Source organism: Dichotomopilus funicola (assembly GCF_033296635.1).
Source record: "Dichotomopilus funicola strain CBS 141.50 unplaced genomic scaffold C8A04scaffold_69, whole genome shotgun sequence".
Classification (NCBI taxonomy): domain Eukaryota; kingdom Fungi; phylum Ascomycota; class Sordariomycetes; order Sordariales; family Chaetomiaceae; genus Dichotomopilus; species Dichotomopilus funicola.
This window is the reverse complement of record NW_026944090.1, coordinates 135144-145933: the sequence shown is the minus strand read 5'-3', so window position 1 is coordinate 145933 and position 10790 is coordinate 135144. Positions and strand designations below refer to the sequence as shown.

The window sequence follows — 10790 nt, the reverse complement described above, 5'->3', positions numbered from 1 at the left end:
ACGAGCGACCTTCATTCTAAGTCTGGTAGCCCTTCTACCCTAAACGAAAGTTTTCCCGTGGTATCTCAAGATGAAGCAGCGAGTCGACCGGTGAAAATATGAAAGAATCGCCGAAAAGGGAAAAACGAGGGGAAATGCTAGAGGGGGAAATGCAAAAGAAATTGAACGAAAATGCCATGAATAAAAACCCAGAGATCCATCTATCTGACGCCAGTTTATCTTACCCGCCCCGTCAATGACTACCCAGGTCCGGTCCCAGCTAACTCAGCTCGAGCAATCGCATCTCCTTCCAACTCGCCCATCGCAACGGTCACAGTCGCGGCCCGGTCACGGGAATACCTCACAGCCGCGGGTCTTTGAGACTTTCCCCCCAGACTCGCATCCGGGTTTGGATAAGGGCCAGAAGTCGCACCTGTGGTCGGGTCCGCATCCCCATGGAACTTGGTGATGGTAGGTATCACAGGAGCTGCTGGGTAACCAAGAGAAGAGGGAGGGGTGGAATATGCTCGTTGACGATGCTGTTGTTGTAAGCTTTCGTCACCGACGGACACCGGGGGCCGAAAGGTTGGTGACATGCTTCGTCTCATTTGGTAGGTCGGCCTTTGCCCCGCCTGCGCGGCCTGCGCTACCTGGCCCAGCGGTGCTAAGCCAGGGCTGCTGAGGGGCGAGGGGTGAGGGCTCGTAAATGGACTGACGATATAGGGAGTGCTGTGGAGGCCGTCGTCGTCTGGTGGGCTTCGGAAGGGACTCCCAGGAGGGCTTGTCAATGGGCTGACAAAGCCGCTGCTGCGGCCGCTTTCACGTTGGAGGCGAGTGTTGTGTGTGCCATGGCGGGCATCTGGGGAATCGCCTTGGGCTCCGACAAACTCCACGCGCCTTTGGTGTTGTGGTGCGGTCGTGTCCTCAGTGATAACAACGGTAGCGGGTGAGGTTGCGGGTGATTCGTGCAAGGGCGTGCCTACGAGGGTAGTATAGCCGGATTCGTTTCTGTCGTGATGATGTGGACGGCCTTGTCCCTGTCCCTGTCCATGCCCATACCCAACGGTCAAGTAACCATCACTGATACCATCACTACCACCGCCTCCCGGGTTCCGCATATCCTCGGTCGCTCTACCACTGCTGCTAGCAATATCCCCGGCTTGGTCTCCGTGTTGTGCCGCAGTATTATTGGCACCATCAACGCCCGATATAGAAACAGGCAGTTTGTACTCCTCAGCATGATGCGCCGCAGCCGAGGACTCCATCGAAAACTGCGGTAACGGTGGCGAGATTTGCGGTAAGGTCGGTTGCCTTATCATCATGCCCATGCCCGGCGGGGTTTTACCCATCCCGCTCTCATCACGGCTCCTTCGCCCGTTCCCAAAACTGGTCCTCACTCCCGCTGGCCCAGCGACGGCAGTGTTGGTGCTGCTACGGCTTCTAGTCCCTGGTCTAGTCCCAGCTACGCCATACAGCGTTTCATTTTCGTCCAGCCGATGTTGTTGGTGGTAATGTGACTGACCATAGCTGTCGTTGTTGCTGCTGCTGTTGTGATGGCTGTTGTAGTAAAAGTTGTCGAGCGTCACCGAGCCTGCGGTGGACTCTTTGCTGCGATGGAGACAGCATCGACGTCGGACAGAGAGGATTATGAAGCCTGCTAAGAAGATAGCGAGAACGCTACCACCAGCGGCTATACCGGCTATGGCGGGGGTGGAGAGCGGGGTTTGCTGGCCGGAGGACGGAGGGGTTTCGGAGGAGTCTGTTTCAGAGGCGGTTGGTTGGGGGACGATGTCGGCTGTGGAGGTGATGGTAACGGTAGATGGAGGTCGCGTGGTGAAGGTAATGGTGGATGTGATGGTTGTTGTGACCTCGGCTTCGAGAACGCTACCACAGTGTTGTTAGTACAACTACTCACGATGGACATGCCCGAGGGTCAGTAAACCTAGGATTTCAGAACGCACCGGGTTTCGACTTGTACGAAAGTGGTCACCGAAGTAGAGGTCCTAAAAACGGTTACCAGCACAGTAGACACGTTCGTCGTTTCTACAGTCTCGGTGACATATTCCGTAACAGTCGGAGCCTCCTGCCTTGCTTGTTTCGGCAAGCGAGAGAGCCCAGTGGTAGCAGTCATAGGAGCGGAAGGTCCCCTTTTAACAGGCGCCCCGGGTCCCCGCGAAGAGGACAGTGCCGCTCGACGACCTTCTGGTGATGGTGTATCCGTAGGGGCAACATCTCTCTTGGCAACTTCTGTTGTTATCGTCTCCCAGACGATGTCCGTCTGTGTCGCTGCTGTGGAGATGACGACCTCGCTCGTAGAGACAACGGTCGACACCTCAATCTCCACAACCACCACAGTGGCTCGCTGTGTTGCCGTCCTCGTCTCCGTCTCAACGACGGTAGAGGTGACAGTCACGGGCTCCCTTAGGCGTTGTTAACCAGATGGCTCTCGAGATACTTCAACACTGCAGTACGCCCGGTTAGACTTACACTGAAGCGAGGCATTTTCCTTCCGAGCACACTTCGCCTTCCGAGCAGCAGCCCGACCCGCAGCATTGCTCCCCGCTCCCACAACAGAACCGTCCCTCCAGGCAGCAATTCCCACAGCCATTGCAAAAGTCGACGGTATTTCCAAAGCAGTAGTTGGAGCCGTTGGCGAGACAATCCCTCTTACCTACCAAATCTAAAGTGTGATCCTGAAGAGGCCCAGAAAGCGGCTTGGTGCCGGGAAGAGGATCCAACCAGAGTTTGTGATACCGGGCGTCTGCGCCATCTAAACCAGGAGGGGAGTTTGTCTCGGATTCAGGTTCCGGTCTTGACAAGAAGGAGGGTAGACGGGCGGCAACAGTAACAGTTAGCGCAACCGTGAGAAGGGCAGCCAGTCGGGCCCGGGCGAGATTCATGGCGATGCCGGGTCATAGTGCTATAGGGAAGAAAGGAGGGTGGCTTAGGGGAATGGAGGAAGGTGAGGCAGTATCGATCGGATCGAGCAGCCCACCGCCAGATTCTATCCGGGGTTCGAGAATCCGTTCCTCCAGTGCGACTTGTGTGCTGGTACAGAACGCTTCATCGCTCGGTCGCTTGCCCGCTCGCTTACCCGCCTTTACTCACCGCGCCAGACAACAAATCACGGTCCCAAGACATGTGGCGGCGTGCAGGCCAACACAGCCTACGGATACAGGGCGATTACACCGACTCTCTCAGCTGCGCAACAACAACGGGCAACTGATGGCGGGCACCGCAGCGCGGCTGCGTCCAATAACGAGGTGTTGAGGTTCGAGTGAGGCAAGGGTCGCCGTGTCCGGACGCGGCTGTTCCCCATCGTCCGCCGCTCGTCTGGTTCTCGGGGTAAGACATTTTATGCACGCTCTCGGAACCTGGAACCTGGTTGAAAGCTGCTGTGAACCCAACCATCCGCCGCTCAAGGGGGAACTAACGTAACCCATTGGGGGTGCTTCATCGCTGGGACAGCTGGGTGTTACCCGCTGCGTCGGGCTGCCGGGCTGTCGGGTTGTTGACGGGATCGCGTCACCTCTTTCACCTCGCAGTTCAGCTGCCTACTCATCGTCCTCGGCCTCGGATTGGTAGCCGTAAACGAGGTCGTCCGATCGTAATGCACGAAACGAGACTAAGGAATGGACGCTATCATGGATTGGAAGAAGCAGGCCAGAAAAAGGCCGCATACGTAATGGGAAATGGTGCCTTTCAAGCGCTCAGGGCCAGACAAAAGAACCCGACAGACACTGCCTCGAGACTGCCCTATGGACGGATGAGGTCTCAGAGATGGGAACTCTGGCCAGATATTTTGGCGCTGACAGGGCTGGGCCCACTCTTTGTGGGGGGTGAACAGCGCCCCGCCAGGAACCCCACCACAGCAGCCCCGCGTCAGGCGCGACCACTGAGCTCTGGGAAACCGCGAATCAGACGATGGCATTTGCATCTTCACTTTTCAAGGTTTGCCGTTGAAGGTGGACAGACACGGGTTTTTCTCACTCGAGCCACTTATCTGTTCGGCCCGCACCTCCCCGTGTTCTCGTCCGACTCCCGCCATGGACATTGACGACATTCTCCGGGATGTCGACCCAACTTTCCATGCCATTCCGCAGGAGAAACGCGACCTCCAGGCGCTCACGCGTGCCTGGATTGCCGAGCGATCGGCGCCAGAGCTTTTACCGTATGCTGTTTCCTTCCGTTTTACTTTCACATTTCAAGCTGCACCGCCTACCTTAACCCACCATAATATTCTTCCACATGCCAAGCTGCCCTTATTAACTCCTTCTCTCTAGCTGGCCGTCCAATGGCCTCTTCGAACGCATCAATGGCAACATCAAACAGCAAATCGAAAAGGTCGAGGAGATGACGGGCGATATGGACCCCAAGACCAATTTCGCCCTCATCGTCATCCAAACCGAGCTCGAGCGCTACCGCTACCTCGTACGCAGCTACCTGCGCGCCCGCCTAGCCAAGCTCGACCGCCACGCCCTGCACTACTTGTCGACAGACGCCTTGCGCGCCCGTCTGTCCGAGATGGAGCTGGCCTACGCCACCCGTCACCAGGCCCTACTGCACAACCACTACCTCTCATCCTTCTTGTCGTCGTTCCCTGCCGGCCTGCAGAATCTGAACGATGCCGCGGGCGGGATTAGTATGATTGAGACGCCGGATCTCGAGTCCGCCGTGTTCATCCGCGCGCTCAAGGACACGCCCGTCGAAGGCCGCGGCGTCGACACAGACGAGGCGGCCGAGATGCAGGAGGGGGATATTGTGATTCTGCGGTGGGCTGATGCGAAGTCATTAGTGGAAGCGGGGAGCGCGGAGCTGGTGTGAGCTCAGAGGCAATGACTTGATTTACAACTTTACAACTCTCAAGTCTTGCTCTTACCACATACCACACACTCTAAGACACGGCTCGAACCCGTCGCGGACAAGCTTACCGCAAGGTCTAGAGAGTTTCAAACAACCGGGAACATGGGGTAGAATTTCCGATTCGCCGGATCGAGGGTAACCCGATCACACCCGGAAGTCGTGAGACGAGACAACGAAGGGGGGAACGGCTCACGCCATGCTAGACACGCGCAGAGCATGTTCTGTTAACCACCCATTATTCCCGCCAGCTTGGAAAGTTACGTATAACGAGCGTGCGAGTCGTATACCGACCCAACGCCAGGCCAACGACTCTCACTAAGCAAGAGAAAAGTGTTGGGCGGGGGGGCGAACGGTTCTCCCACCTGCCTGGTGATCAAGTCGGAGGCACAGGGTAGACGTAACGGGAGCGGTCATTGCGAGGCTAACATCGATTCGGCTTGTGCGACCTTTTTTTTTTTTCTTTTAGAAAAGAAAGGCCTTGCTAGTGTGGGTCGAAGGCACATATTCTCGGGGTGGTCCACCCATGACCGTAAACACGAGCCCGTTGTCTTTGTGTTGGCTGAGCTTCTCAGAGTATGAACTTGTCAGCCAGTGAACCTTCTCTTCCTCTCGGGGCACAGCATGTCTAGTAGTAGAGAGAAGGGAGGGCATGGACAATTGAAGACGATGGGTGTCGCTTTGCGACCAAGTTACCGCCAGTAGGCGTCTAATCTTAAAATCTCCAAATGCTCAATGCGCGAGTAGTAGAAGAGCCCCGGGCAAGAGAAACAAAAATAATTCATGCGGTCGTCCGCCTACCATCCCTGTGTCTTTATTTCAAGGTCTTCCCCACAAAGGTATACAGTGTCCAAGACCTGTCAATAACCACGTTGCGCAGGAGGATAACCCCACCTTGATTGGCCAAATGAGCTGTCCAAGACGTTTGGAGTTCAATCACAAACACAAGCCGGTGTTGGAGAACACCTCGTATCAACGGGTGGAGTGCAGCCGGCCTGGACCATTCTCCAATATCATTGGGGAAAAGCTTCTCATCCAAACTCAAAGTTTTTGTCTGTACGAGTTTGTTGACAATTGCCTCGAACTCGAGGTCTCTGCACCAAACGCCAGGGCAAAGAGACAAAACGTCCAAGCAATTTGCCTGCCCCACAAAGTCGAAAGGGAAAAAGACACCAACGTCAACTGAAACAGACCACCGTGCCAAAACAAAACATTCGCCCACCCGCCAGCTTTTGACCCTTGCTCAGTGGTGTTTTTAGCGCCCTCTCGGCACGGGCCAGAGGACCATGTTTCGGCGTGGCACGAACGAAGTTCCCTTCTCCGCACCGGCCAGAGCGGCAAAGCCTTCTGCCCTGGTTCTCGCCTTGCTGCAGCCTGTCTCCAAGGCGACCAAGCGCCCGTCCGGGCGCGCCAGGGAAGCCTTCGGCTTCGAGGATCGTCGTCGGCGTCAAGGTTGCCGGTTGACGGGGTCTCGCCGTCACGGGCTCGCCGTGCGAAGTTGTCTTACGTATTTAGCGTCACCTAACAAAACAGTCAGGTCTTTCGTGATGTGATGATTCGAGCGCTATTGGCGGATCCTGGCTCCAAACATTTGTGTTGGTGAAGCTCTCGACTCACATCCGCCCAACGCCAGCCCGGTGCCGAGCATCCGTGTCACGATGGATTTGCTCGTGGCGCTGCCTAGCTGTGCCAGCACCAAAAGCCCTGCAATCGGTGACATCGTTTTTTTTCCCGGGGAAAACCCTCCTAACCTTGCATGGAGTTACCAGGGGTTCGGATGGCGGTTTTCCCTCTTTTTTCATCCCTTTCTGTGAGGAGCTGATCAACGGACGTTCTCACCACGAAATTTGTCCCAAAACACGCGCCTGTCGGCCCAGGCGTGTCAGAGGACCTGATTGGTGCCCAGAATCGGATCGGGTGGCCAGATCGGGGATGTAAAGAAACTTCCCGCGCGACTGGCCATCTCAGGGCGCCATTGTAATTTTAATTCTGCGCGCGGCGGTTTGGTATCGGCAAAGCTTGGCTTGGCTCGCCAACTTCGTTGAGAGGTCGCATTTTGGTGTTACTCTCTGAATTCAAGGAGGAGAAGCAAGACTTGGAAGAGGGAGTCTTTGCCTCCTCCTTACTCGGGTGTATTCGTGACGTTCCTCCATCGCCTCCATGTTCATGGTACCGAAGGTTGCCCTCTTTCGTGTTCAGGAGTGTGGAGACAGTACGGCACAGTTTGGATGATGGCAGGATGGTACCTGGACTTGGGGAAGCAAGGCAACGGTCCCCAAGGATGGGAATGCAAGGTGGGCAGTCCCTGCCTTCTCACTGGTCCAGCATCTCCCTAGCTCCTGGATTGTGGCCGAAGCGGGCCTGGCTGCAGGACGGGAAAGCCGGGCCAGGGCCGGGACAACAGAGGACGGGACACCCTCGACGAGCAAGTTGATTAAAAGAATGGCCAGCCCGAGCCGCCGCGAGGAATTGGTGGTTTCCTCTTCCTTTCCTTCCTGTTTTGACACGCTCCCAGGCAAATTCTCATCGTCTCTCTTGCTTTCTTTCTCATATCATCGTGTTCCAACAAACTACACTCGTTGAAGCGTCGTCAGCTTTGTGCTTTTCCAGCAACCAATACACCAACTTAATAAATCAAAACTAATAACTACCACCAACATGCGTTTCACCTCGATCGTCCTGACCGCTGGGCTTGCCCTCTTCGCCAATGCCGCGACCCCCGCTACCTCGGTCGCTGCTACTACCACCTACGATGCTGTCCAGGCCTCGCAGAGCGCCGTGCAGGAGGCCATCCTCCGCTGCCTGAAGGCCTGCAAGGCCGGCGACGTCAACTGCCAGGCCAAGTGCATTGCTGTGCCTTCCCCTGACGATAGCCAGGTACGTTGCCTTCTTTTCAAGGGAGTCAAACGGAGATCTAGCAGTGGAGAGAGCTAACTCGTTCAACCCCCTAGGTCAACGACACCACCAAGTGTGTTGCCAACTGCCCCAAGGGCAAGGGCACCGAGGCCGACAACAACAAGTACTCCCAGTGCGTCCAGGACTGCATCGGCCAACACTACTTCACCGGCTCGGCCGGTGCTCCCCCGCAGGCCACCAGCACCGCCGGCTCCGGCTCCGGCTCCGGCTCGGGTTCTAGCTCGGGCTCTGGTGACGCTTCCAGCACCGGTGGCGCTGGCTCTGGTTCGGGCTCTGGCTCGGGTAACAGCGACAGCACTGGCAGCGCTGGCAACGGCAACGGTCCCACCGGCACCAGCGGCAACGGCGCTTCGCAGACCACTGGCAACGCGGCTGCGTCCTCGACTGGTGCCGCTTCGCTCGTGGGTGTCTCCTCGGGTGTTGCTGGTGTCTTCGGCTTCATCGCCGCTGTCCTCGCTCTGTAAAGGGGGTGAGCAAAGTGGAGAGCTTGTTGAAGTCTTGTACATGCGTATGATGGATGGTTGATGTCTTTGGGTATGATGAGGTACGGACTTTGGGGTGGGATTGTGTAATAGGAATTAAGTTGTAATGCCTACTCTGGTATTAGGCGCTTGGGTGATATCAGTGCGGTTAGGCAGTCTTGAATCAAAATAATTGATGGATTATCGTCAATGCGGCTACCGGCTTACATCGTGACGAACTTTTATGGTGTTTTTCCTCGCTAATTTTCCCTTCTAACATTTCCTCGTCCCTTCACGACCTCGTCGGTACCACTGGCTCTATGTCGGTGATCCAGGGCAGATTGAGCTGTTTCATCTCGACGGCCAATTGGAAGAGATAATCGAGACTACCCGGTGTTAGCTCATTCCGTTTGCCTTTACTTTTCTTGGGTTCGTTTGCTGCGGCTCGCGCGCCCGTTTCGAAAAAAGAAAACTCACCTTTCGCACATGGTCTTCGCCTTGTGCACATTGTCCCCCCAGACATACACGCCATGTCGCCGGACCAGCACCGCATAGGTATCCGGGTACTTGTCCATGGCCGCCTCCAAAAACTCGGTCAGATCCTCCTCATGAGCCGTGTTCTCAATCACCGGGATGACCAGCGTATCGTGGTAGCCCAGGTTCCCGCTCTTCTCAAACCCTTTCCCGAACCCCTTAATCTGCTCGATGTTGTTGATGCGGAACTCACGACCGGGGTTTTGGCTGCCCACGGCCTCTGCCTGCGCTGGCGTCTGTGTCTCGAGGAGAAGCGTCACCAGCACGGCCCAGTGCGAGTGCGTGTGGATGCAGCAACCGGCGCGCCGCTTGGTGAAGGCGGCCAGGAAGAGCGGCGTGCACTGGCTTGGCTTGTAGCTGGGCGGGCTGCGCAGGTAGACCCGGTTGCGGCGGTCGAGGGATTGGGCTTGCGCGGCGAGCGAGAGGACGTAGATGTCGGACGGCTTCATCAACTCCTTTTGGACTCCTGACGGCGCGATGTAGACGAGATCACTAGCGTTAGGGGGTGTATGGTTAGCGAAGTGCGAGAGAAGCTACCCCGCGATGTTGGACTGTCGGTGACTGCGGGGTGGAATTGTGATATCTTTGAAGCAAGTTGTGGAAATATTATTCAACATACTCTTCGCGGATTGACGCTCCGCCTCCAGTGCCAGTCACCCAGCCAAGTGTCCAGAATTTGGCGCATAGCGACGGGATGAGGTTGGCAGGGTGGTCTGGGTTGCTGGACTGGACGAGGTGATCGTTGTTGTCCGATGGCGGGGTTGCACTCGTCATGGTGGGCGCTCCGAGATCCTGGCGGCTGAGTGGAATAGGTACTGTTTTTTTTCTCTGGCTTATATTTTCTCTGGGGGTCTTGAGTTGGCCTTTCGGATGAGGCCTTGACTCGCTGAAAAACTTAGGAACCGACTTGAGGTTTTAAACCCTCAAAAATATGAGGCTATTTGAAACGAAACTGACGACAATGCGACCCGCGTTTATGGAGGAGTACCGAGCCGCCCGGCGATTAGCGGTCCCGGATTCCTCCACTTACCGTGGCAGGCGGGCGCACATGGATACGCTAGAGGGTCCGGGCGATATACGCTGCGGCATCCTCTTTCTCGACTCAACGAGCCCAGCTCCACGTCCACTTCGAAAAGTGACCAGCGACATCTAGTTTGGAAATTTACCTGGTGTTTTTGGCGCCTTCTCAACGAGACCCGGCCAGTTATAAATCAAACCCGTTGTGGAGTATCTTGGCCGCCTCCATTTCTCAAGGTTTGCACGTTCTCAGCGGCTCAGCTGGTGGCTCACGGGGATGGCAAGCCCCGCCCCCCTTTCAGAGAGGGGTTTATAGAGGCGAGGCCTTTCTCAGAAACCATCTCGAAGTCTCGCTCAACCTTTTTGGATCCCTCGTTGTTCGGCGCCGCTCCACTGGACTCCAATCCGTGCTTCTCATACGACTCCGCCACCGAGAAACGGCGGAGGCAGGAAGTTCGACATAGAGACACGGTGTTCCTGTTGCGCCGCCCCCAGGGATTCTACATACACTGGTGAAAAAGGTGTGCAAGTGTGTTGGCTACCATGTTGCTATGACCAGGGCAGCGGCGGGGGACTTACTGTTGCTGCATCTAGGCTCGGATGAGGGACGTCCAAGAAGTTCCATCTGTCCATCCACCTCCAACTTCTCAAAGCTGGTGAGATTGGATAATTACATTCGTTTGCTGACAATGCCGCTGAAAAACAGCACGCAAAACTTGGAACCAACCCCGGTAAATACCCCCGGAATTGAATATGCGGACACGCGCAGTCAATCACGACATATGCCGGGCGCCGAAGATGGTGGTGGTCCGGAAGCAAGTGGTTTGCGTCTTTTGTGGTGTCGTTTCGTCTCCGCGGCAACTTGACGAGCTTGATCAGGGTCTCGGGAGCCCAGAGAGGGGTCGTTTGCATGTGTAACTCCGTCATCATGCATAGGAGCGACGAAGTTGGGGTATCATCTCACGCTTGTGGCGTGTGGTACCTGGATGAGGTGTGGTGGGGGTAAGAATTAACCCCGCCTCC

At 56.1% G+C, this 10790-nt stretch overlaps 4 protein-coding genes across 4 annotated transcripts; 2 read left to right on the top strand and 2 right to left on the bottom strand.

Moving 5' to 3' along the window:
• Positions 1 to 239: 239 nt before the first annotated feature.
• C8A04DRAFT_31635 (uncharacterized protein) lies at positions 240 to 2481 on the bottom strand (the record flags this gene model as incomplete). Its single annotated transcript, XM_062781818.1, has 3 exons — positions 240 to 1863; positions 1941 to 2395; positions 2467 to 2481. 3 exons carry the CDS (start codon positions 2479 to 2481, stop codon positions 240 to 242), a joined length of 2094 nt encoding a protein of 697 aa, XP_062634234.1.
• A 1544-nt stretch (positions 2482 to 4025) lies between these two features.
• On the top strand, positions 4026 to 4803 carry C8A04DRAFT_14577 (uncharacterized protein; the record flags this gene model as incomplete). The annotated part of the gene is made up of 2 exons (XM_062778154.1): positions 4026 to 4150; positions 4263 to 4803. The coding sequence occupies 2 exons, from the start codon at positions 4026 to 4028 to the stop codon at positions 4801 to 4803; spliced, it is 666 nt and encodes a 221-aa protein (XP_062634233.1).
• Positions 4804 to 7497: 2694 nt separating this feature from the next.
• On the top strand, positions 7498 to 8219 carry C8A04DRAFT_39593 (uncharacterized protein; the record flags this gene model as incomplete). The annotated part of the gene is made up of 2 exons (XM_062784647.1): positions 7498 to 7716; positions 7791 to 8219. 2 exons carry the CDS (start codon positions 7498 to 7500, stop codon positions 8217 to 8219), a joined length of 648 nt encoding a protein of 215 aa, XP_062634232.1.
• Positions 8220 to 8508: 289 nt separating this feature from the next.
• On the bottom strand, positions 8509 to 9524 carry C8A04DRAFT_31632 (class II aldolase/adducin N-terminal; the record flags this gene model as incomplete). The annotated part of the gene is made up of 3 exons (XM_062781817.1): positions 8509 to 8602; positions 8694 to 9242; positions 9370 to 9524. 3 exons carry the CDS (start codon positions 9522 to 9524, stop codon positions 8509 to 8511), a joined length of 798 nt encoding a protein of 265 aa, XP_062634231.1.
• Positions 9525 to 10790: the final 1266 nt, after the last annotated feature.